The 27744-nt window shown below is 36.9% G+C and overlaps 1 protein-coding gene across 4 annotated transcripts; it reads right to left on the reverse strand.

Moving 5' to 3' along the window:
• Positions 1–246: 246 nt before the first annotated feature.
• On the reverse strand, positions 247–27744 carry hpn (hepsin). 4 transcript variants are annotated; one of them, XM_057835360.1, is made up of 13 exons: positions 27527–27744; positions 27358–27418; positions 26996–27165; positions 24032–24139; positions 23862–23903; positions 19985–20114; positions 19803–19922; positions 18962–19002; positions 18676–18841; positions 10800–10990; positions 8814–8906; positions 7918–8060; positions 247–4960 (listed from the first exon to the last, which is right to left on the reverse strand). In XM_057835360.1, exons 3-13 carry the CDS (start codon positions 27030–27032, stop codon positions 4748–4750), a joined length of 1284 nt encoding a protein of 427 aa, XP_057691343.1. In that variant the 5' UTR covers positions 27033–27165; positions 27358–27418; positions 27527–27744; the 3' UTR covers positions 247–4747. The 4 variants fall into 4 exon arrangements, with proteins under 4 accessions (XP_057691343.1, XP_057691344.1, XP_057691342.1 ...); XM_057835361.1 differs by having other exon boundaries at positions 247–4709; positions 4796–4960; positions 27358–27744; XM_057835359.1 differs by having other exon boundaries at positions 27358–27744.

Below are 27744 nucleotides of genomic sequence, written 5' to 3' on the forward strand. Positions count from 1 at the left end.
AGTTCGTGCATGAAAGAGTTTAAATTCTCTTCTTGCATCATGTTTGGTTTTCGTCATTAAGATTTAAACAAAAACATTTTAAAATAAAATGATTAACAAACATTCTGATTATTTACAGATAATTATTTAACGATTGAACTGGCGAAGGAGAAAATTGATGTTTTCAAAACAGTTTTTAAAAAGTAAACAAATAGAAATATTTATAATATATAACAGAAATGTGAATGACAGTTCTGAGATCAAGGGTTCAATCATGTGTGGAGTTTGCATGCTCTCCCCATGCCTGTGTGGGTTTTATCTGGGTATTCCACTGTCCACCAAAACATACATAATAGGTTGGTTGTATACGTTTGTGTGAGTGTAAAAGGTTGTCTATGATTGCTGTGTGAATGGCTGGCAACTAGTCAAGTTGCACCACACCTACCACTTATAGCCCACTGGGATTCATAGGTTCCACCAATTCCATGAGCGCAAACAACATAGACAATGAATGAATGAATAAAACTGAATGAGGCACTTTGTATTTTACATTTGTAAATACAAGTACAGCTTTGTGCAAATACATCAATCAAGCAAAGGCTGAAGCAATTTCATTTTTTCTTGTGGTATAAATGACACCAAAACTAAACACACACAGTCAGGTCAGTCTGACCAATGACAGGTTGTTATACACCAACGCTAGTTTAAGTTCAATTAAAAAGCAAACAGTCACAATTCAACTCCTTTTGCTCAAAAATATTTAACACAAGAACATTCTTAAAATGAGAAAATACTACTGTAAAACCTATTCAAGCAACAACTCCTTTTAATTTTTTTTTTTTAATTGTGTGACATTAAAATAAAGAAATTTCATACAATGCAGTTACACAGCCATCATTTTATGTTGCAAATATTCCTGGAAATGCTCTTTCCTTTATTTTCCCTTCATAAAGGGAAGGTAACTCTCAGTGGCTCTTTTTCATGTTACAGTTCAAGGGCATAGGTTTGGTCCCAACATTGGTAGGGACGCTATAACAGCATAACCTGCATGTACACTTTTTGCTGGGGACAGGACATTAATAAGACCGAACAAATTAGGTATACAAGGGTCAGGGCTGCATTTCCCACGAATATGCTGATGTGTTTCCTATGTAAAGTTGAAAAAAGTTCAAATTATTATTTTCATAGGAGAAACTCATTTTTCAAAATAGGGGAATTCCCCCTTACTTCATATAAAGGAAATTTACAGTGGCTGTTTATTTTTATTTTTTTTTTTTTGGGGGGGGGGGGGGGGTATTGCGAGAGGAGATACTACTTAACCTATACATGGAACTAGGCCTGCACAATATATCGTTTGAACATCGCCTTCGCAGTGTGCGCTTGCGCAATAGTCCTATCGCAGGACGTGCAATTGTTTTTTGTTTTGCTTCATAAAAGCGTTAATTCAAAATAATATTACTCAACTAAAAGTAGTCATCATCCCAAAAATGTACTCATGTACAAGTAAAAAATGTATTTGGTGAAAAGAATACTCAAGTAATGAGTAACATTGTGAGTAACTGTTTAGGATGGTTTATTTATTTATTATAAATATGGTATTTTTTATCAGCATATACAGCAAATACTTCATTTTTTATGGTCCTTTGAAGACGACGTGATTGAACAGGCTGGTGTGATAGAAAAATGGCAAGCTTGAGTCTGATTGGTATAATGGAGTCATGTGATTATTGTTGCGACATCTCATTGGTGACACTGGTGGAGCTACTGTTGGCTTCTCTGCCAAAAAAAAAGTCAATGTGTAGAATAAAGTGGAAAAATGTAACGACTCTATTGTCGCCCAAAGTAGCGGAGTAAGAGTAGTGTTTCTTCTTCATGAATCTACTCAAGTAAAAGTAAAAAGTACATTTTTCTCAAAAAGTTACTTAAGTAAATATAACTGAGTAAATAATGCCTTTTGTATACAGCAATCTTCATCATCCAAAAATTAACCCCCTTAGCCTGGAATAAACTGTATTATATGAATACAATGTGGTCATAGTGAGTCAACCAAAGTATCTATTCAAATTCTTCTAGTTTTAATATCGCAATATATATGGGAACATATCGCAAACCCCCGAAAATTCGCAATGTCAGTTTTTTCCAATAGGGGTCAACCCTACATGTTAGCCTACATTGTCCTTCACCACAAGAGTAATGTGTTGCGTCAACTGGTTGTCTCTTTCATCTGCTTTTAATTATGGAGAAAAAAAATTCTCAATCGGGATTAAATATTTTTTATCTCTATTCTGAATAATGTATGATTATCTGAAAATAATGACTGCATAAACTGCAAATAAATTTTTTTAAATAAATAATGTAGAAAATAAATGAATACATTTTAATGAATGAATGAGTGCTCTAATAGGTATTTGGTTTCAAAAGTGTAAAGTCACAACATGCTCTAGCCTTCTTCCTTCTAAACCAGGCTGTTTACAAGCAGAAAAGAAGCAGCATGTGTTTTTTTGACTGTCAACACTTTCCTGTGAAACAGACTGTGCCCTGGGACCTCTTTCACTAAGCAGCGTCTTGCTCACATTTTGCTGGTTCCATAGTTTCCAGCAGTGTTCACTACATTTCACCCTGTTCAATTAATGATAACAGTAGAAAACGCACTAGAAATTTATAATTAGACCATAAATAAGTGTCAATCTTACTTTCAGCTAGCTATTTTTAATATTTCAAGAAATCTAAGTAAAATTTACGTGACGCACTGGCAGATAATTTCACTTATTTCTAGTAGATTTACACTGAAAACAAGGGAATTTAACTCGTTTTAAAGAAGTGTATTTTTGCAATGTACTTGAGTTTTGCAGGTTAACAAGTTCACACAGTTTAATGCTATGCTAACTCTGATGCAGGTCGTACTCTCAGTAGCTAAATTAGTGGCGTGTTCGCCACCGTCCACAATATTGACGTCTTTTTACATTACCGGTACTTACAGTGGCTGCTTCTGCTGGTGGCCGAAAATGACTTCTAATGTCCCTTTTCTTCGAAGGGGGAGGAGGAGGCGCCATGTATTTATGTCAAGGTTGTGTGTGTGTGCATTTGTGTTGAGAGGGGGAGCAAGGGGGGGGGTCTAGTCATCAGCAAATCAAACGTGCGTTTGGGGAGGGGGCATGGACTGGCACATTCAGCAAGAAAAAGGGATTATGTCAGTCTGAACATAATGAGAATGATTCACTTAATAATAGGAGGGTCAATTCTATCCATACAACATATGGAAAGACAATCCAAATGGCCTGTATAGCTGAAGTCATATAATGCGAATAAGATTGCTTAAAAGTTGTTGGGGACAGTTTGAGCATCCTGAAAAGTTAGCAGTGTTTTGTGCCTACCGTCCGTATGCAAACCTACGCCCTTGTTACAGTTACATCATTGTATGTTCACAATATGATGATGGGAAACAAATACGCATAAATCCTATTTAACTAGCTGTCTGTTACTGAGAATGTGATTCATTACACTGTGGGCATAACGCCACAGAACATTGGGAAATCCATTGAATAATGGATGAAAAAACATGCTACATACACAAGACATGTAAATCATTACAGTATTTACAGAACCATCAAATATTGATATCAATATGACTGGTTTATCCTCAATCTACAAATGTTATTGTGTTGAGGAGATAATTGCAATTGCACATCTATAGCTACTGTATCCTTCAAAATTATATTTGCTTGCTCCAAAAACAAGCAAATCTACAAATAAAAAAATATTGGTAACACTCTAGTTGACAGTGGTGTCAGAAGACTGTCATAAAGCCATCATAACTACAACACGACACTGTCATGAGCATTAAAGAATGATTATAACAGATGTCATTAAGTGTCATCCAGCACGACACTGTCATGAGCATTAAAGAATGCTTATAACAGATGTCATTAAGTGTCATCCAGCAGATTACAGTATGTCACTTTTGCATGGATGTAAAAGAGGCAGACTGGACATAAATGGAGTTAGTGGAAAAATTTACCAGATGACACTTAATGACATCTGTCATAAGCATTTATTCATGCTAATGACAGTGTCATATCATAATTTTGACGGTCTTATGATGCCATTGTTAAATGAAGCATTACCAAAATAATATTGCACTCTTAGCACCCCTGGTACTATACAGCACAATCGTTTACAACTGGGATTCTTTAGGGGTTCATTTCTTGCTTTTTAGAGAGATGATAGTTCTACTATAAAGCACCCACGTTACTATACAGCTTATGTCAATATTTTGTTACGCTACTACAATTTCACATAAAAGTGCTTCAGTGGGATCATCATTTGCAATCAAAGGTCCTCTGTTTTCACAATGCCTGGATAAAAAGAATAAAAAATCTTGCATAGCTAAAGTACTGAAAAGAACTAAATTACTGAAGAGGAAATGGATTTACAACCCATCATTTCATTCAATTTGCCCAAAAATTGTTAAGAAAAGGTCAAATTTGATGCTTGGTCCTAATAGTGACAAAAATGCAAATGCAAAGCAGACGATACCTTGTTGTTCGGCTGCATTTTTTGACTGTTGCAGGTAACAACAGTAAACAATGCAGAAGAAAACAAATATAACAAAAAGACATCAGGAGCTGAAATAAGAGGAGGACATCAAAAACAATCATATTGCCATCCAAATGTGAGTGCAAAAGTCATGTCCGTGCCATTTTGTGAAACCCTTGTGAGTCGTTATAGTTCTGCAGGCCCATATAAAACAAAAGATGACCAATCAGGTTCAAAACATTTCAACAGGTCGAAAACTATTTGATAGCAAACCTCTTACCCTCATGGCGGTAGATATCCAAGGCAGAAATCGGGACACTCTAGTGTAAACGCCAGGCTTTTTTGGCTCGGCGCATTTGATTCCCCAGCTCACCAAGCCCAGTAAACGATAGCGGCTGGTTTTGGAGAGGCGGTCTTCTGCCATAAAGGGGCCGCCACTATCTCCCTGGCAGAAGCAAATATAATTGTACATTAGAAACGTATAGAAAAGCATTCAGAGACTGACCCTGTATTAAAGTGCCTGTGAAAAAAAATGACATGCATGTTTATTTCACATTACACGCGGTATTTTATGCTCCTGAATGAAATGGACCACTTGGATGTGTGTGGAAGCGATCGATATATTTATTCATTTTTTTAATCCAGCGCCATGAAAATGAGTGACTTCCGGTTCAAGTCTCGGGTTGAGGAAGAAGGTGAATGTGACGTCAGCCTAGTAACCATCTCAAAACAAAGCCTTTACTATTAGCATGCAGAAAGACTGCAGATTCAGCTGGTTTTGCGGATTAGTTCAGGGCTTTTTTTGTGTCACGGCAGCCCAAAGTGCTGCAGGCTTTTGTTGCTATCCCAGGGAGAGTGCTGTGAGGCTTTTTGGATTTCCAAAAGATCCTTGTTCACCGCGATGGGCAAAAGAAGTCCGACAACCGAGGAACCATTGGACGGACAAGTACGTGAGTAAGCTTTGTATTTTATATTATGTCAAATACCGGGATCATGGCAAACGTCTTAATAAGGAGGTGGCTTGCATTTTGGGGGTGACAATATCCCCTGTCCACCGAGAAGGCCACACGGCCGACGACCAGCGGCTTGTCGCACACCATGGTCGCCGGCCGATAAAGGCATGCCCGCCTACAGTGCGCTTTCCTCGGCTTGGCTCCGAGCAGCCCCCGCTCTAGTCTCCGGTTGTCGATTGTGTAGACTTCCACCCCCCTTTGGTCCTCTTCGCGTGCCATCCGAGAATGCACTATTTTCGGCTCGGGGAGCCCCCCGCTCTCATCGCATTCTCGATTGCGTCCATTCTTGTGTTGCATATGCGTGTTTATGATGTAACTTGTTTATTTAGCACCCTTGGATAACATTGAGAGTCCAAATGAAAGTAAAAGAGGGCTTATTCACCACCAAAAAAAGGTTTGGGAGCAAAATATTATAAGGGGGCAAAATTTGGCAGAACACCGGAGCACTGCCTGCCTGCCGGGCCCGCAGCAGAACGACGAGCCGAAACTTGCTCGCCACTGGGAGCTGGCCGATCATTGAAAACAATTAAGCTGGCCGCCGTGTGTGACATGAGTCGGGGTTGCATAGCTGTCACGCCTCCTGCTTTCTTTACGCTCTTTCCTCCATCTCCTCGGGGCAGGGAAATGACAAAACCAGGACTAACTCCGGTGGCATACAATATCCTTCGGGAAGGTTTAAGAAGTTGGCAGTTTTGGCCATTATGCGATAATTTTGCCCTATCGTTCTGATTAAGTGAATTTTAATATTTCACATTCCATTTAGCAGAAGACTGTTATACCATTTATTAGCAATGGCGTACCGCACGCAGGCTATTTTTAGACCGTGACGTCGCATCGTAAAGCGGAAGTAAAGCCGAAGTGGGACATTATAGACCCGCCCTCGCATAGACACGACGTAATTTGTGCTACTTTTCTCCGGTAATCTTTCAAAAACGAACATGCCGATCATGCATTGCTTTTTTGGAACTTGTAGAAACAACAATAGACATTACGACACATGAAGGATGTTTTCTTTATACGTTTCTGGACACCAAAAACTCGGAAAGAAAAAATGTGAAGACCGAATCAACTTGCGCGGACTTTTAACACCAGCTCGGCGAATCCATTCACATTTCATATGCAGTAAACATTATGTTGGGTTGGCATGGTCTTTCAGAGGACAAAGAGGTAAGCCATTTTTATATTTTTAACTTATTTTTTTTAGCGTAACGTTGTGCCGTACTGCTTCTGTCTGACAATGAATGACCTGAAAAGAATTACAATGGTATTTGACTGCCACTGTTACAGTTTCTGTTATTTATATATATATATATATATATATAAAACTTTAGTAAGGGGGAAGTGTAAATTAATTATAGAATTAAGATGTGTTATCAATGAAAAAAAATTAAAAGTGTTTGTTGGCTGTCACTGAGCAGCATTTGCGATCGCTACATAAAGCTAACTAAATTACCCCCAAGAACGGTAAGAGACGTAGGACAACCAGAGGATATATAAGAAAGACAGGGCTGATGGTAAACGATAGCTTGTCGAAACAGGAGAATGTCATTGTCAGTCGCGTCGATAAAAAATCTAAAGGTATGCTTAGGTCGGCTCGTTTTTTCCGTCTTTTTCAGCCTTCGACACAAAAGCCATCTCTTTAACTGAACATTTTTATGTTCTTCCACATCTTTGCCAGTCAATTTGGCACCAGGCACATCATTTTCGGAGAGAATTGGTAGGTTTAGCTCTGTAAACATCTCCTTCATACACGATTTCCATTCATTTTCAATTAGGGACAAACGGTGGCTTGTCCCTACTTAGCAACAGTAGCTAATGTCATGAATATTAATGAGCAGAAGTGACGTGTTGCTTGCGGTACGCCATTGGGGAAAAATGCTTATATAAAAAGAATATCCAGTAAAAATATTGACAATGATGATGATGACATATTGCTTCTTTCTGTTGCATTTTCCTTGTTCTGAATCTTCGCCCTCAATGGGCTGAATTCTAAATCAGCTGAAATCGTTACTCTGCCGACATCATCACCCAGCTGGGGACGCTAGAGCGCTATAATGACAGGCGGGGCTAAACGGCAGATTAAAAGACTAATTTCTCGTCATCAGCGCTTTGCCAAATTGTTGTATATAGTCGAATCGTCCCAAAATATGAATTTTAATTCACATAATAATGCTATTTAAGACTTCTTTTTATCCTGCCACAGGCACTTTAAGAGCAAGTAGTATATTTCACAAAATGGTCCAACATGACTGCATACACAACGGCAACAATCTCTAACTTGCAATACAGACTCTTGACACACTAAAGAAAAACAAAAAATGGAAAAAAGGTGTATGTGTAAAATGTTATTTTCAGCCTATAGAGAGGCTCATACAGCACCCAAACTAACCTGACAGGAATCCACGCCTCCCTTCTCAAAGCCAGCACAGAACATACCAGTGGTGATCTGGTTGTCGTAATATTCAGGCGAATTACACGTAGCATCACTGATGATGGGGACGTTCACCTCTTGGAGAACATTTGTTTGATCACCTTAATGTAAACATGTAGTCTTATTACAAGTGACAGAATGATGTCATTTTTAACATCACCATCTAAGACAGTGTTCTCAAATTTATCCAGGCTACGCATACTGTAGTATATAAGATGAAAATTACATGTAAAAGGTTAAAAAAAAAAAAAAAGTACAAGTCTCCATCTTTATAAATTACAGCTAAAAAATGTACAGTTCCTTGAAACAAATATTGGTAACCTGGCAGACCTGCGTTCCTCTCACATCTATTTTCCATATTCCTTAGCAGGTCTTTTTGAGCAATGACGTTTTATGTTGTAATCGTTGAGCATAGCAACTTTCTCCGTGCATATAATTGATATCAGGTTCAAGAAGCACCCATACTCAACTAAGCAATCTTTTCTCTTCCTATATTCCTGAAATTATTTACGTCTGTTGCCGACCAGATTTTGAGAAAGACAGGATATACGTTCCTTCCACCTGGTGGCACTTTGTAACAAAGTTTCAAACAACTAATTCACAAACGCTAATTCATTTTGGCCAACTTCTTGAAAAAACTATGCTCAAAATGGCCATAAGCCTGAGCTGTGCTAGCACTGTACGTGATGTAAATAATGTACTGTACTGTATGTAATTTACTTGAACTGTAATGTTACTGACGTGGGTCGCACAAACAAAACTGCATGTCAAGTGGGAGACCACAAACTACTGTTCCGGGGTCCACAAATGGTCCCCGCCCTAAATTTGAAATCAAAACCCTGACTTAAACTTACCAGATCCTAATATTCCCCAGCCGATAACTGTGCCTATCTGGCCATCTGTCAGTCTTTGGCCATGCGCTGGCAGGCAAATGGGTTGGATGTATTCTACAGAGATAAGAAAGGTGGAAAACACAGTTATGGCGTTTATGATATGATGAAATGCAAACATGTTCTAAAACAGTGGTTCTTAACCTTGCTAATGCTACCGAACACCCATGATTTTCACACGTGCATTCACCGAACCTTTGGAATTAGAAAAATCTTCTTTTTTTTTTGTTGTCAAATTCAAAATTGATATATTAGTATCTAAGCTAGCAAGCTAAAACCTAAGTGAATTTCCATTCAAATGTCATTCCATATAGACAAAATATTTTTAAACAGGCCAAAATCAATGTTTTTTATCTTTACGCCTGCAGCATCATCAGACCATTAAAGTAAGACTGGCCCATATCTTAGAACTTTTCATTCAGATTTGGGGAATATATCATATATTGTTCAACATTAAACCTGCTTGGTTTGCTTTGACTGCACAGTTTCTGTCATGTTTCTTCTCAAATGATAATGATCGCCAAATTTGTACACAAAAGTCACTATGTTAAAAAAAAAAAAAAAAAAAACATGAATCTTCCCAAAAATCTAAAAAAAAAACTGTTAATTTACAACCAATAATTCACTTTTTTGTATGTACTGTATCATAGACTTCACTATTAGTTGACAAGACAACTCCCACAGACCTTGCGCCACGCCTTCCCATAGGGGGCCAACCCATAGAGCGTTGAGGTGGCTTTCACTATTCACTGTTCACTATTCACTCAAACACACGCTGCGTTCTAACGCCGGATTTAGGGGGAAATGCAACGAAGGTTTTACTTCATACAAGGAACTTTAACTTGAAATATTTACGTAAAATGGATGATAACTGCCCTTTTTTTCCTTTTAACCAATAGTCTAGACTGTTTTACATTCATATCCACAGAAATTCCGCACTTTAAGCATTTATCTGCAAGAATTTTCAACTTAAAAAGCCCTTTATTCTGTGACGGCCGCCATGTTGGATTAAACAATACCATAACTTTGGCTTGAAATATTTACGTAAAATGAATGATAACTGCCGTTTTCTTGCTTTTAACCAAGAATCTAGACTGTTTTACGTTCATATCTATAGAAATTCCACGATTTAAGCATTTATTTGCAAGAATTTTTAACTTAAAAATCTCTTTGTTTCGTGACTGCTGCCATGTTGGATTAAACAATACCGTAACTTTGGCTTGAAATATTTACGTAAAATGAATGATAACTGCCCATTTTTTGCTTTTAAGCAAAAATTTAGACTTTAACGTTCATATCTATAGAAATTCTGCAATTTAAGCAATTATTTGCAAGAATTTTCTACTTAAAAAGCTCTTTGTTTTGTGACAGCCGCCATGATGGATTTTTTATCTCGACACAATGCGGAATAAAACCTTAATACTTTGTGATTATATATAGAAAAATGCAAATTTTGGCTTTTGTTGAGTAAAATTAAGATGATTCTGTGAGCTTTCCTCAAGTATTAAGTTTCTGATGTGAATTCTTTTTTTTTTTTTTTTTTTTGAAGCAAAAACACATATGATGTTAAATATTGCTATTGACCCTGAAAATATAGATTATCTTTGCATTTGGCGATTTTTGTGAATCTAGCGTTAAATTTGAGAATTTTATAGCAATTTTAAGTTTTGTTACTCTTGTATAAAAAAAGTAATAAGGATTTTATTAGGGAACGACTTAGATTTTTTTTTTTATATGTCACTGCTCATGGAGACTCATTTATGCCTAAGGGAGGTGTCTGTTTTGGTTTTAGGTCGCTAGCGCTAGGCACCCTACGGATCGGCCCCGATCCCCGTGTCCCGTCAACTGATAGTGAAGTCTATGACTGTTGCTGTACAGAGTACAAATAAAACACATGCCCATGAGTCAGAAAATGCTGATTTATTTCTTCCCATTCTCATGGTGTCCTACCATTGAGTGTGACTGGATTTGCCAGAGCCAGTACAGCAATGTCCCTGCCATGGTCGTCAATGTTTTCAACCACAAAAGGTAGGTAGCTGCCGTGGTACACAATAGTTTTCACTTTCGCCACGGTGGCATTGGCTGGTTTGTTGTAGTTGGATCCCAACAACACACGCCAATGATTGATGAAACGTTTGGTCCTATATTGAAAACGGGAAAAAATGTTTGTTATTTATTCTTTCCTTATTTATTCTAAGATTTCATAAAACATTGTATTTTATAGCACATAGCCAATATGTTGTGTATTGTGCAAGCATCAGTGTTCTCAGTTACACGTTCCTGTAATCTGATTACTTTCTTTCAGTAACGAGCAATCTAACGCGTTAATTTTTCCAAACCAGTAATCTGATTAAAGTTCTTAGTGCCTGTGTGTTCCTATTTTGTTATGCCTCATAATGTATGTAGGATGAAGAATACTTCAGTCATGTACGAAAAGCATTTCGAATATAAATGTTGCTCTTGAGGTTTGGAGTGATATCACATGTCACGTTTTCTAATCGGAGGACAAAAAAAAACATGTCACGTTTATTACAATGCTGTGTAAGCCCTGAGAGTGCGGCCAAAACAACATAGGCTAGCTACCTCATCAGGACGCATTGAAAGAGGTAGGAGAGATACTACAAACAGCTGCATTTGGTCACTGGAAACACAGCCATTATTTCACATTTTTGTCCAGTAAAGATGACAAAAATACCTCCAAAAATATCTCCATGCGTTGCAAAATTTGCAATAGCTGAAAAAGACTGTCAATCGCTAAAAACATCCCATTCAAGGAACCACTTGGAATTACACTACAGCGCTATACAACTCAAAGCACAGCCGACAGGTAACGAGAGCACTTCTACAGTTTCTAACCAGCCTTTACGTACATTTTATAATCAAAGTTTGTAACCATAGGTGGAGTTTGACTTTTTGGGGAGGGGGGGCGAAACATGTTGGGGTTGGGACCATCATTTATATTGCATTGAATGAGGCTTGTCCAAATTTTTGTCCTGTACTGTATATACATTACACACATCTTGACACTGTTCGTGTTCAATTCTCAGTTCAAGCTTAATTGTTGAAGCTTTTGAAAGCTTAGGTTTACAGAAATTCTAAATATCCATCTTGCCTCCTCAGCTGTAGTTTTGGCTAAGCAAAGCAAATGACCATCTCTTCGGTGCTAGTCACATGATCTATTCAAAAAATAATTTGGACCCATTATGAAATACTTTGAAGGATTCTTGTTCATTTTGTTCCTTTTTGTTGTTTGTTATATTGCTTTACAACTTTTATAGACAACATTTTAACGGCTAGGTATTTATTTTAAAGAGGAAGTTCAGAATTTTTTATATTACACTTAGTCTTTGAGTTACCGGGAGTTTAATTATCGTAGTCATTAGAGTTGATTTGAACGAATTCTGTGCAGTTTTTCAGTTATTTGTTAGTTTCAGGGCTCCGGAGTGGCTAAGCTAGCACGATTCAGTGGTGATTAAAATTTACTCCATCGACTAATTAAACCACCGCTATCTCAAAGATTAAGCCTTACTGTGTGTGAAAAATTCAATTATATGCAATGACATTTTTCTGTTGTCATTCTTATGTTGAGGCAGCAAAGGGAGAAAAATTGGTAAAAAGTAACTGATAAATTACTTTTAAAGTAACTACGTTACTTTGATAATAAAGTAATCAGTAAAGTAACTAGATGTTTTTTTTTTTTGAGGCGTAATCAGTAATTAAAAATTACTTTTTCGAGTAATCTGTGACAACACTGGCAAGCATAAAACCCAACAGCTTCAAATCATGATCCCAACATCCAATCTTGAAAAAACAATAACAACAACACTGACTTATAATGTGTAGATTTTCGTTACTTGTCATTCAGCTTTTTATTTGTTGCTTAACCGTTCAAAACATTGCAGCAGCTATGGAAATTTGTTTTTGAAAACCAAAAGTGTTTATGCCAAAACTATTGAGCATTTCTTTTCTTAATGCGAGTAGTGAGCTAAGCATATGCAATTTCATAAAAGAGGAAAATGACTTACAGTATTTTTTTCCTTGTGTCAAGCTATCAAAATACAATTAAACGATTCACAAAAATAATGTAGTTTTGCATTTTAGTTTTAAACTAAATGTTTCAGTTTTTACTTTTCGTTTTATTTTTTTCCATGAGTAAATGGCTTGCATCATTACAACCAATTCACAAAAATAATGTACAGTAGTTTTAAATTTTTGTTTTACATTTTTAGCCTTTTTGTTTTACTTTTTTCCATACCTAAATGGCTTGAATTGTTCTACAACCCAAATTCCAAAGAAGTTGGGACATTGTGTATAACAAAATAAAATAAAAATACCGTATTGGCCCGAATATAAGACTGTTTTTTTTGCATTGAATAATACTGAAAAAGAGGGGGTCGTCTTATATTCGTGGTCTAGACATTATACCCATTCACGACGCTAGATGGCGCCAGATATCATTGAAGCGATGTTCTGTCATGACAGATCTCAGCTACTCTCCCCATTCACGACGCTAGATGGTGCCAGATATCATTGAAGCGATGTTCTATCATGACAGATCTCAGCTCCTCTTTCAGTTTAACCAGTTTGCATTATTTTATTGCAATGTTTTTGCTTATTCAGATTTGTTTCAAGACTACAGTTACAGTTAGACTTCACTTTGATGGTTAATGCAGTTATTGCAATTTTGTTGTTTTATCACAATTGGTTTATTTACATTTCAAAAACTAGAAGCCATTCATTTACGAATGTGAGTGCACTTTAGTTTACATATTTAAATGTTCAGATATTAAGATTTGAATGAGGCAAAATAACATGCTTTTTCTCTCAAATATATTGTTATAATCATTTGTTTCGGATGTGCTGTAATTATTTTCTGTATAGAAATTAATTTGGTGCTCAAAAAGTCTTTTTTCAAACTTGAGTCTTGAAAAAGAGGGGGTCGTCTTATAATCGTCTTATATTCGGGCCAATACGGTAATATGAATAATAATGACGATAATGATAATGAGAAGAATACAATGATTTGTAAATCATGTTCAACCTAACCTATATTTAACTAAATACACAACAAAACAAGGCATTTAATGTTCAAACTGATAAACATTGTTTTTTGAAAATAATCATTACCTTGGAACTTGATGGTTGCAACACCTTCCAAAAAAGCTAGGACAGGTGGCAAAAAAAGACTGGGAAAGTTAAGGAATGCTCATCAAACACCTGTTTGGTACATCCCACAGGTGAACAACCTATTTAGGAACAGGTGAGTGCCATTATTGGGTGTAAAAAGCTTCCTGAATTGCTCAATCAGGTTGGTTCACTTCTGTGTGAACGTGTGCATAAGAAAGTCAGTTTAAGGGCAATGGTTCTCAACGTACTATTACAAGAAATTTAGAGATTTCATCACCTACGATTTATCATTTCAAAAGTTTCAGAGATTCTGGGGAAATTGTTGAATGCAAGCAAAACATCAAAAAATGGCGTCAATGTGTAAAGGATATCATCAAATGCGCTCAGGAACACTTCAGAAAGTCAATGTCAATAAATACAGCTCGGTGCTACATCTGTCAGCACAAATTAAAACTCTCTTAAGGAGCAAAAGCCAGTCATCAAAACCAACCAGAAACGCCGCAAGCTTCTCTGGGCTCAAACTCATCTAAGGTGGACTGATGCAAAGTGGAAAAGTGTTCTGTGGGCTGATGAGTCCACGTTTCAAATTGTTTTTGTAAAATGTGAATGTCGTGTCCCCTAAGCAAAAGAGGAAACGAACCCTCCTGACTGTTATGGACGCAAAGTTCAAAAGCCAGCATCTGTGATGGCTTTGGGCTATTAGTGCCAATGGCTTGGTAACATATACACATGTGAAGACACCATAAATGCTGAAAAGTACATACAGGTTTTAGAGAAACATACTCTGCCATCCAAGTAGTACTGCAACGTTTAATCAATTAACTTGAGTAATTCGATTAAAAAAAGCTTCAAATCAAATTTCGCTGCTCCGAGTATTCGTTTAATGATAGAGTGGCGTAATGGTTTGTTTTGACAGTGTTTGCATAAAGTTTTATTCATTTGGGTGGATAGTTACACTGCCTGCTAGTGGAAATAGTGAATCGGGACTTAACTCATTTAATAGCGCTGAATTCAGCTGCTCCCTGTTAAGACCAACATAAGGTAAGTTTTTGTTTAAGATAATATATTTTTAATGCAATCTTAATTTAGTTTAAAGGTATATTTAGCCATTTTTTGTGGGAATATGTGTTTGAATGATTTGTTAAGAGCATTGTAAAAAAAAAAAAAAAAAAAGTTAGCATTTTCTAGCATTTAAGATAGCTATGCAAGTTAATCAATTTTTCTTGTGTTGCACATAGATCCTCATTTATTTATTTTTTATACCGTTTGAGGCTAAGATCAGGTATTTTAATCTATTTTTAAATGAAAGTGCAATCCTGCATAGTTTGGAGAAACACTCGGGAATTGTATTTTGTATTCGCATTTAATGCTTTTTTGAAAGTGCAATCTTAGCAAGCCTTTGTTTTACATTTCCTAGAATTTATTCTGCAACAAATTAAATGTTCCTAACCCTAATTACTCGATTATTCGAACTAACTTGTTGATAGATTAATCAACGACTGAAATAATGGAAAGCTGCAGCCTTAAGTCTTTTTCATGGACACCTCGCTTGTTTCAGCAAGTCAATGCCAAAACACATTCTGCACATGTTACAACAGCATTGCTTCATAGAAAAGAGTGCGGGTTCTAAAATGGCCTGCCTGCAGTCCAGACCTGACTGCTATGGAATGTGCAAGGCGCATTATGAGGCGTAAAATACAACAACAGAGACCCTGGACTGTTGAACAGAAGAAGTTGTACATCAAGCAACACGGGAAAAGAATTCCACCAACAAAGTTTCAACAATTAGTGTTCTCAGTTCCCAAACGTTTATTGAATTTTGTTAAAAGAAAGGGTATTGTAACACAGTGGAGTACATGACCCAGTTCCAGCTTTTTGGGAACGTGTTGCAGCAATAAAATTCTAAATGAATGATTTTTGGGGAAAAAAATAAATAAATAAATAGTTTACAGACATGAAAATGGGTCAGGGGTTAAAAAGGTGAGAAGGGTGTGGAGGAAATATGTTCCAGTACACTGTATTGTACACCCCAACAAAATATTGAGCTCTGTCGACCCACACTGTGTTTCAGCAGGGCCATGCAGAGACCGGTGGAGGGGTGGGTGCTCGTAGATCAAAAGGGGCACATGAACAAGTATTTAATACACCTTAAAACAACATAACTTCAATTTTAACCAGCTTTAGATAATAATTGGCTGCGACTGTGACATACTTTAATTGGGAGGGGGCAACAGTGAATAGTCATCAACACTTTCTGGCTGTGACTCAGTCAGTCTGCCTCTTTTCTTCCTTCAACCTCTGCATCAAAACTTCCTTCCTCAACTTGTTCATCTGAGAACAAACCACATCAGATGGTCACTGAGCCACCAACAGCACAGTTTTCTTAAAACTATTATTTCATTATTATCCATACTTAACAACTCTAGCACCTAATGATTAATAAAGCAATGACATAAAAATCTTATAGAAAAATAACATTGTAATTGTGTTTATAATTGGATTTAATACCCGACTATCCTTGCAAACTTGTTCTTACCAGGTCTGCTATTCACCCAGCTGATGAGGTATCCACTGCCTTTAGCAGCCTCATCTAACTCCTTTTTTTTATCCCTCAATCTCCCTTCCCTACGACGCATGTCTATGTAATGAAATATAAATATTTAAAAAAACAAACAGACTCCCCGGTGGCTTTTAGTTTTAAAGCTTTCTTAATTTCTTTCTCACTCAATAACGATGGAGTTAGATTTGCGTTTTTATTATTCAATCAAAAAACAAAGTTACTTCTATCAAAAACAAAGTTGCTTCAATCAAAATACAGTATATACTTTTAATCCCAAAAAGTAGCTTCAATTAAAAAAAAATGTTTTTGATTGCAATAATAAATTTCAGACAAAAAAAGCATTTGAAAACTATTTTTCTTGATTGAAACAAATTTTTCCATTTAAGTAATGTTTTGCGTTTGGGCCACATTTTGGCTAGGACATTTGTGCCTTTATTATTCAATCAAATAAGTTGCTTCAAACAAAAAAAAATATATAAAAAGAAAAACTTTGCACATGTGCCAATCACCGTTTACCAAAGCCTGAGAGGGTTTGAGTTGACTCACTATGAAGCTTTTAATAAAGCCAAGCATTTTCTAACTACTTTATTCTTGTTTAAAAATAATTCGGTGGGGCAGTAACATGTTTAAAACTTATCATAATTCTTACATTTTGAAGTGCTTGAAAACCATTTATAAATGATACTTTGGTGAAAAAAGTGAAAAAACATGTCTTATATATATGTATCTTTTTTCCAATGTAAAATCTGAATAAATGCATTGAACACGCACCAAAAAAAAAAAAAGGGGGGGGGGGGGGGGTTGGGGCGCTACTTCGCGGTTTTCACTTATTGCGGCGGGTTCTGGTCCCCATTACCTGCGAAAAACGAGGGATCACTGTATTTCTGAAAAGCTTTAAGAAGCAGGACTCATTCCCACCACTCGTCGGGCCGCTGTTGTGCCGACACCGGCCGTCAGCTCAAATCCAAGCCGAAAATAACGCGTCTCCGGCGGACGACGGGAGCGATGTGAGGCGCCCCCTCCATCCGAGAGAATGCCGCTTAATTTGACTCAACAGTGTGTTTCTTCGTTTATATTACCGCTAAATACACAAGCTTGACGCCAATTTAACGGGAGCTATTTTTTTTTCATGGGAGATTTGGCTAGCTCTGGCAGTGTTCAACGCAAGCTGCAACGAATGGCATTAACTTTTTTAGATCGCAAAACGTGAAAACGATTGAAACCATTACTCACCAAATTCAATCTGCTGGCAAATACAGGCAAGTGTGTATGCTGCGCTCTGGTCTGCCCCGATGTGGATAAGGCCTGCTTTTTAGCTTTGCAATGCAACCGAAGGCTCTCCGAGCACTCCATGTACACGCGTAAGGAGTGCGCGCGTTTGGAATCATGTAACGCAGCTTGGGCCGATGATTGGTTCTCGTCAGCGAAGCATCTAGAAGGATTTGCTGACTGTGTTCTTAAGTGCTCAGTTTACGTACTAAGTTAATCACATGATGATAATAATAATAATTAAATACAACCTCCCGACCCCCCCCCCCCCCCCCCAAAAAGAATTTCTCCTCGGATCTACGCAATTCACGTAGGTCGCCCTTTTTGACTTCAAAACGGCGAATTTCGCCGCAAGGTGAGAGATTTTCATGCCTGAGTTTAGCGATCTGAACATTAAATGTCTTTGTAATGAACATGATTTGCAAATCATTGTATTTTTCTTATTTACTGTATGTTTTAAAATCCCAACTTCATTGGAATTGAGGTTGTAGTTTTGCCACCTGGGGAAGTGGGTGAAAGACAGCACCAAATATAAATGACCATGTAAAATTTCATCCAATGCTCTAAGTATACGAATCGCAAATAGTGACACTGCTTACGAATGCAGCTATTTTGTGAGGTCAGTTATACACATGCACATGCAGTGATAAAATAGAGCACAGGTGCATCGTAGGACAGTCACTTCTTGCAATTTCTGGCTTTTTTTTTGTTGTTTTTCTCCACTTTTACACACCTGAGAAATACAATTCCGTGTTTTTTCAATTTTTTTTTTCTTTAAATAAGATTCTTTCCACTTGGATGCACATGATAAAAGTGATGTCTTTCCGTTTAATTGATTTTGAATAATCTGCATAACATCAAATCTCTTACTTGGGGAAGCAGTGAGCTGCAGAGACAACCCAGCGATCTGAGATGATGGAACCACCACATTGATGAACGCCATCATACTGCAAGCTGACCTGCCACGGCCAGACACCATGCCTTGCTTCCACGCCGCCGATGATGCGGTCTGCTGCAAAACTACGCCTGCCACAGTCTTGTGAGGGACAAACGATAGATGGATTAAGTGTGAGTGGAATAGTTCAATATACTGATGGTATAAGTGAAAGGAAAACAGTGCAAGAGTGGGTAGATAAAATTTGAGATAAGAGCTTACCTTGGCATAACAACGTAAGTACCATCTTGCTCTCACAGTCACTGAAAAATAAGAGATACTTGTTAGAGAAGGGCAACAAATTGTAACCTTTGATCTTTAATGCAATTGAATCTTGACTCCAAACATGTCTAAAATAGCACAAAATGTCAAACCCTGATGTCATGTAAGAGAACAGCATACCTCACATAGTGCAATTACCGTATTTTTCAGACTCTAGGGCTACATTCGAATTGCAGGTCAGATCCAATTTCTTGCCTGTAGTGATATACTGTACATTTGATTTTTTTTTTTTCATGCGGACAGAACATTCCGATTCCAATTTTTTATGTGGATATAAATCGAAACCTCTGCAGTATTAAACTTTTGTGTGGCAAAGTCGCACATTTACGACAAGATTGCTGACTTTTAACAAGCCAGAGCTAAAAATATGGTGCCTCATGTAGTTACAACTTTGCACTAAAAGATGGTAGATATCTGCCATCTAACGCGATCCATATGCATGCGACGTATACGTCATAAATAGGTGAAAGACGTCTCCATTGTTCAAAAAAACAACAGACGCGAACGAGCAATGGCGGAAGAAGGTGCAGAAAACACATTTTCCTTTTTGATAAAATGTGAAGCTACCAATCAGGTTAAGAAAATGTTGGCTCTGGTAGCATAAAATCTTCAAAATTGTTACAAATGGTAATGACAGAGACCTCCCAAAGGGATCGTATTTACTTCTACAAATACTACGAAACGTGATGACCTCTTACAGTGGAAATGTGTGTCATGTCAACACGTTTGGTGTTTGCAATGTTGAAAGGCTAACAAAAAAATGACTTATCAGTGTGGTTACCATGGAAACAATGAGTCTTTGATTTTCTTGCCATAGCTCAGCTCTTCAGTATTGACACAGAAAAACTCTCCACCATCATTGCTGACATCTTGTACGGATGCAATGGAGTAATTAGCCACGCTGAAAGAAACATACATTAGTTTTGCATTGGTCACATGTCGTACCTGTAAAAATGGTCTCACCTGACAAAGCCCACTTCCTCACAGCTGACACTAGCAAGCAGCTCATTAGCTGAGGAGGAACACACCTGACGCCACCTCTTCTGAGCAGAGTCAAAGACTCTGAGATGTTGGTCAGCAGAATTTACTTGGACTGTGTGTGATTATATCATCATCTTAGTTGACAGTGGTACACAAAGTGTTTGCCTTCAATATAATTTATTTATTCTTATTAACTCATTCAATGCCATCCCACGTATGTGGATAGTATTCAGCTAATGTGTTGCGGTAGTTAGTCAAATCTATATTAGAAACTCCCATTAACAGTTATAAACATCTCAGCTAGTTAGACTCTGAGTCAAAACTAGGGTGACCAAATATCCTCTTTTGCCCGGACATGTCCACTTTACATATCCTGTCCGGGACGTCCGGTGGGGTTTTATAAATTCATGAAAATGTACAGTTTTCATTATTTTTCACAGGCCCAGTTAGCGTGTTGAAATTGACTGACACTTTGCAAAGAATACTGTGGTACAGTGCTGCTTGTGACGTGTTCCCAGAGAGCCTGCCCAGTTGTTAAGACTTTTATTATGATCAATACATATATAATCAAAAGCTAACGTACCCAAGAGTAATTAAGTCGAAAATACCTTTATTCTACTTTGGATACAAATTAGCATGCGTGCGCAGTCACAGATTGGCTTTATCATGACGTCAACTGTCAATTCTCATTCACAAATAAACCTTTGCCATGACAAAAGCTCACAGGTTAGTATGTAGCTAAGCTTACTTTTTGGCAACTGTTGACTTCCCGTTTGGTGTCGCATCGTTGTGCTGCCAATGATTGTAAACTTTTATAGCAATGTTTGATTTTTCCCCGGCAACCGGTGTTCGCTAATAGGGTAGCTGTCAGTGAGCTGAGCCGCGCTAAGCATTATAGAAAATGTAGTTTTGAACTGCTGCGTTTGGAAACATGCTGGTTGAATCGCTTGGCAGTTTATTTCGTTTATTATATGCGTGCAATCTAAAACATTGAATGGGGATAATAATTGAGTAGGAATAACAATTTTTAAAGGACAACTGTCATAATAGAAATTTATAAAAATGTTTAGTTGGCACATAGCCTACTGTGTGTGTATTGAATTTTCATGGATCCGCATTATATTATTATTATTATTTTTATTGTTATTTTTTAAATTTTTTTAGGTATAACAAAGCCGGTTAAGTAACCTCTGAGAATCTGAATTTGTGTCTTTGGTTAAAATACTATATGACTATATACACACACACGCACATATATATATATATATATATATATATATATATATATATATATATATATATATATATATGTTAATTTTTTTGTCAAGAATCAACAACAAGTGGGACACAATCGTGAAGTGGAACAACATTTATTGGATAATTTAAACTTTTTTAACAAATAAAAAACTGAAAAGTGGGTCGTGCAATATTTTCGGCCCCTTTACTTTCAGTGCAGCAAACTCACTCCAGAAGTTCAGTGAGGATCTCTGAATGATCCAATGTTGTCCTAAATGACCGATGATGATAAATAGAATCCACCTGTGTGTAATCAAGTCTCCGTATAAATGCACCTGCTCTGTGATAGTCTCAGGGTTCTGTTTAAAGTGCAGAGAGCATTATGAAAACCAAGGAACACACCAGGCAGGTCCGAGATACTGTTGTGGAGAAGTTTAAAGCCGGATTTGGATACAAAAAGATTTCCCAAGCTTTAAACATCTCAAGGAGCACTGTGCAAGCCATCATATTGAAATGGAAGGCGCATCAGACCACTGCAAATCTACCAAGACCCGGCCGTCCTTCCAAACTTTCTTCTCAAACAAGGAGAAAACTGATCAGAGATGCAGCCAAGAGGCATGATCACTCTGGATGAACTGCAGAGATCTGAGGTGGGAGAGTCTGTCCATAGGACAACAATCAGTCGTACACTGCACAAATCTGGCCTTTATGGAAGAGTGGCAAGAAGAAAGCCATTTCTCAAAGATATCCATAAAAAGTCTCGTTTAAAGTTTGCCACAAGCCACCTGGGAGACACACGTGGAAGAAGGTGCTCTGGTCAGATGAAACCAAAATTGAACTTTTTGGCCACAATGCAAAACCATATGTTTGGCGTAAAAGCAACACAGCTCATCACCCTGAACACACCATCCCCACTGTCAAACATGGTGGTGGCAGCATCATGGTTTGGGCCTGCTTTTCTTCAGAAGGGACAGGGAAGATGGTTGAAATTGACGGGAAGATGGATGCAGCCAAATACAGGAACATTCTGGAAGAAAACCTGTTGGTATCTGCACAAGACCTGAGACTGGGACGGAGATTTATCTTCCAACAGGACAATGATCCAAAACATAAAGCCAAATCTACAATGGAATGGTTCAAAAATAAACGTATCCAGGTGTTAGAATGGCCAAGTCAAAGTCCAGACCTGAATCCAATCGAGAATCTGTGGAAAGAGCTGAAGACTGCTGTTCACAAACACTCTCCATCCAACCTCACTGAGCTCGAGCTGTTTTGCAAGGAAGAATGGGCAACAATGTCAGTCTCTCGATGTGCAAAACTGATAGAAACATACCCCAAGCGACTTGCAGCTGTAATTGGAGCAAAAGGTGGCGCTACAAAGTATTAACGCAAGGGGGCCGAATAATATTGCACGCCCCACTTTTCAGTTTTTTATTTGTTAAAAAAGTTTAAATTATCCAATACATTTTGTTCCACTTCACGATTGTGTCCCACTTGTTGTTAATTCTTGACAAAAAAATTAAAATTTTATATCTTTATGTTTGAAGACTGAAATGTGGCGAAAGGTTGCAAGGTTCAAGGGGGCCGAATAATTTTGCAAGGCACTGTATATGTGTGTGTGTATATATATATATATATATATATATATATATATATATATTTTATTTTATTTTTTTTTTAGGGGTGTCAAACGATTAAAATTTTTAATCGAGTTAATTACAGCTTAAAAATTAATTAATCGTAATTAATTGCAATTAATCGCAATTCAAACCATCTATAAAATATGCCATATTTTTCTGTAACTTATTGTTGGAATGGAAAGATAAGACACAAGATGGATATATACATTCAACATACAGTAAATAAGTACTGTTTTCTTTATTATAACAATAAATCAACAAGATGGCATTATCATTATTAACATTCTGTTAAAGCGATCCATGGATAGAAAGACTTGTAGTTCTTAAAAGACAAGTTATAGAAATTTTATATCAAAACCCCTCTTCATGTTTTCGTTTTAATAAAATTTGTAAAATTTTCAATCAAAAAATAAACTAGTAGCCCGCCATTGTTGATGTCAATAATTACTTACACAATGCTCATGGGTGCTGAAGCCTATAAAATCAGTCGCACCCAAGCGCCAGCAGAGGGCGGCAAAACTCCGAAAAACACAACAAGTACACCTTTCACTGTGCTCTCATTTTAATCTGCTTGAGAGGGGCATTTGTGCGTTAATTGCGTCAAATATTTTAACTGGATTAATTTTAAAAATTAATTACCGCTCGTTAACGCGATAATTTTGACAGCGCTAATTTTTTTTTTTTTTTATAAAACTGAATTTTTCTATCCAAACGGAGGAGGCACACTTTTATTATATTAAAGTGATATAGACCTTTCTGAGTGAACTTCAAGCAAAATTCAGGTATGTCGAGGCCGGGCTGAGCGTCCTCTTTTTTGGAAATCAAAATATGGTCACCCTAGAAAACAGATTGTACGTCTATTGCTGTCATTGGCTGCCAAATAGTTAAGCATTTTAACTGTACGACCAGCCACAACACTTTGAACACTTATTCAATGTAACAATCTCCAACAAAAAAGCTGTAACACATATTGAAAGCCTTACCATCGTAGTATCCTTTATCTTCCTCCACGGTGAAATACATAACTATAGACATGTTAAAGAAAAGCATACAGTAAGTTAACAAGGCAATTACTATTTTTATGTTTGATATATGTATATTTTGTACAGCGCATGCTTGTGTATGTTCATATGTGAAAGGTTTTTTTTTTTACCTATGGCCCAGGTGGCTGCTCCAATGATTCCTAAAGTCATGAGTATCCCACATACACCCATCAGCCGGCAAGGAGTGAGCACACAGGTGATAGAGATCTCCCTGTCCGCTGAGCACACACATTAAGGAGTGTACGTCTGACCAGCAGAGACGGCAACTACAATAACAACACTAGGAATCGGTATAATTACTGATAATAATGTATGTACTCATTTGTTATTTTTGGTCTGAATAGAATATAGTTTATAGGACTTATAGGAAAGTTTTAGCATTATTGGTGGCTAGTGCTGCAACGATTAATTGATTTACTTGAGTAATTCGATTGGAAAAGGCTTGTAATCAAATTTTGCTGCTTTGAGGATTAGTTTGAATGGTTTGTTTTGAAAGTTTTTTGCATTTAGTTTTATTGCTTTGGGTGGATACACTGCCCTCTAGTGGAAAAAGTGAATATGACATAACTTATTTGACATGGCTAAATCCTGCTGCTCCCTGCTAAGACCAACATAAGTTTTTTTTTTTTTTTTGTTTGAGCTAATGTTTATTTGTTATGCATTCAGAACTTAGTTTATTGGTATTTTAAGCAGTTTTTTTTGTGGGAATATGTGTTTGAACGATTTGTTAAGAGCATTGTAAAAAAATTTTTTGCATTTTATAGCATTTAAACTAACGGACTTTGCTATGCAAGTTAGCCTGTAGTTCTTTTGTTGTACTTAGATAATCTTTTTTTTTTTTTTTTTAACCGTTCAGGGTTTTTACCATTCTATTTGAACTAACTAGTTGATAGATTATTCGATTACTAAAATAATCCGTAGCTGCAGCCCTATTGGTGACAATCATCAATAGAGTAAAGTCAAACGTCCACAAAAGAACAAATTCAAGGATAGAGTGCTATTATTTTACAGTATGCACAAGTCATGCATCTACACACCTGCATGCCGATGCTTCGAGGGAAAGAAGTGTGGTGATGTGAACTTAGTTATACGTACACTCTTCCCTTATTGCACCGCAGGAGGTGTACAAAAGAGACAAAAACTATGTTAACACGAAACATTCTTTTCCCCTCAGGGAAGCTCTTTAAGCAATCAAATCCAGACAGACAGAACAAAAACTCTCTTGTTCACGTCTACCTGAGACCACTACTGTGTGTCTTTGTAATGAGGCTTCCATGAATGCTTTGGGTTGCTCTGTTATTCTGTGCTTTATGGGAGATTCCATACTACACTTTAATTCTACTGTACATATTCTGGCTTGTTTTGAAATATTTCCACTTGTCAAATCTATGATAAAGGCTAGGTGTGATTCCATTTTCACACATCACAAAAATTAAGCAGTAAGCCATTTTCAATAATCACTGAGGAATGAAATTGAAAGTGTGCCATAAACAATATGGTAGCCTGATGTTAAGTCAATCTCATGCAATACATTACAGCAGTGAATATCCTTTTGACCTGGAACTGACATTTGGACTTTGGGAAACAGATTCTAAAACAAACTAGAAATCCAGGAAACGCCTTTTTTCATTGGTCTGTGGGTTTGATTTTTTTTTCTTTCAAAAAAAAAAACTGGGTTAAAAACATAACTTCAGCTTAAATAGGAAATGGGCCATTACTGTGTCCGCACCAAAGAAAGCTATCTTCTTTACAGCAAAGATAGTAGTTTAAAAAATAATAAACAGTGCAGGACCTCAGTTAATATCAGGTCTCACACTGCATAGAAACACAGTACCACACAATACAGCAGTGGCATGAGTATCTCTTTAATTTACATTCAAAATAATCTTTCCCACATAACAAAGCACAGCTTGTGCACCACATCTTTCCTGCCCAAAGCTGCAACTACAGATACTGCACGAGCAATTTACTATGGCACACACTTTGTGCATCTCCTCTGCATGGCAAGAAAGACCACAAATATTTGTTCCCTGCCAATAGAGCATTTATCTTGTCGTGTGTTTTGAATTGACAAATAAAGCTACACGGCCTGCTTGGAACAAATCTGTTAATAGTTAACAACAGTCAGATCAAATGATGTCTGCTCAGTGTCAAATGCAGACAACATTCAGAATGACCAGCACAGCATTTTAACCATTTCAGGAACAGTGGTCGCTACAGTGGACAACTATTCAAAAGTTATCATTAGTTCAAATCAGTCTGAAGTGGTAGCTGGTAAAAGAGGGAAACTGATATTGAAAACAACTATTGCCATCAATGGCAGCCAAATAGTTATGCTATGCACATGGGATAATGATACTGATGATAGTGATATTGATGTCACCCACCTAGTAAAATCTGTCCTATGTTTTGATTCAGGTGGATGGCGAGATAGTGTAAAGCGCTTTGAGCGGTGGAAAAGCGCTATATAAGTATAACACCATTTACCATGTGAGGTCACAAGATATTTCAAAATCAAAACAAAAAATAAAGTTGCCAAAGCCAAATACACATGGGCCACAGTTATCTGAATATGTGTTTCTTCTTTTTATCAATTTATTACAGGTTGTTTTAATATATTTGTTGCTGTTTCATTATTATTAAATGTATTTTATCTAAAATTATTTATATAATTTGTTATGTATGGCCTTTTTAAAATTTGCATTTCCTTTTTTTAATTCATTACTATTTAAACTATTTATTTTCCCCCAAAATAGACCCTTCAATTAATTAATTCATTCATTGTATTTAAAATTTCATATATATATATATATATATATATATATATATATATATATATATATATATATTTTTTTTTTTTTTTTTTTTTTTTTTTTTTAATACAAAATATAAAATGCACCAAAAAAGTGTGGGCAACACTAATACTACAATTGGATGTCAAATGGGGGGCGCAATTGGTCCTCAAGTTTCAGACCCCAGTTCTATATGAAAGTATTAAAAACATTTCAGAAAAAAGAAATCATAATTCATTAAATGAAAGGGTTAATATGTTTTTTGTTTGCGTGCGTCATTACCAAGTTTCCCCTCTTTCAGAATTTTTGCAGCACACATCTTTGTAGAATAGGAAGGAGAAGGCAACTACTGTATAGAAGAGGCTCCTGTTGTCTTTGTTCTGTTATCTTCTTAACTCCAATTATGGCACTAATTCCACTAAAAGGACAGATTGGTCTTTCTGGTATGGAACCTGACAAAGAACAGACAGACACAGATTTTCTCCATTTCATTGTCAACTGTAGAAAAATATTTTCACTGACAAGATTTAGAAAATCCATTCACTTTTCAGATTAATCAAACGGCTAAGCTTTCAACGTTAGCGTTTGGTAAATCTTTCTGTGGAAAAAATTGACATTGCAATACAACGTTTTAGTAGGCTCACCTGTCTCCTCTGAAAGCTCACCGGTTTCCTTCAGGATTGAACGGGATTTTGCATTGGTCCACTTGAGAAAAACATGCATTGCAAAAATACATACATATATGAGCGTGGTCCAAACGATAAATACCAGTACTATATACAAGTTTGGCCCCAGTTAATGCCAATTTGTTACCTCACAGGTTACTGACCCCAACAATGACCGAGGTTCTGGGGGGAGATAGGTAGGTTGGTTTTTCCCCACTCTATTTATCAACCGAAACCACCTGTGACAGCCATTAATATAAAGTGCAGCACCATCTGAAAGAATGGACACACGAAAACTAATTTAGGATAAGTTTCAATCGAAGTTTAAGTTTTTTCTCTCTTGAGTGGTCGTCCTCGTCCTGTAAT

The sequence above is a fragment of the Corythoichthys intestinalis genome, chromosome 4 (assembly GCF_030265065.1).
Source record: "Corythoichthys intestinalis isolate RoL2023-P3 chromosome 4, ASM3026506v1, whole genome shotgun sequence".
Classification (NCBI taxonomy): Eukaryota; Metazoa; Chordata; class Actinopteri; order Syngnathiformes; family Syngnathidae; genus Corythoichthys; species Corythoichthys intestinalis.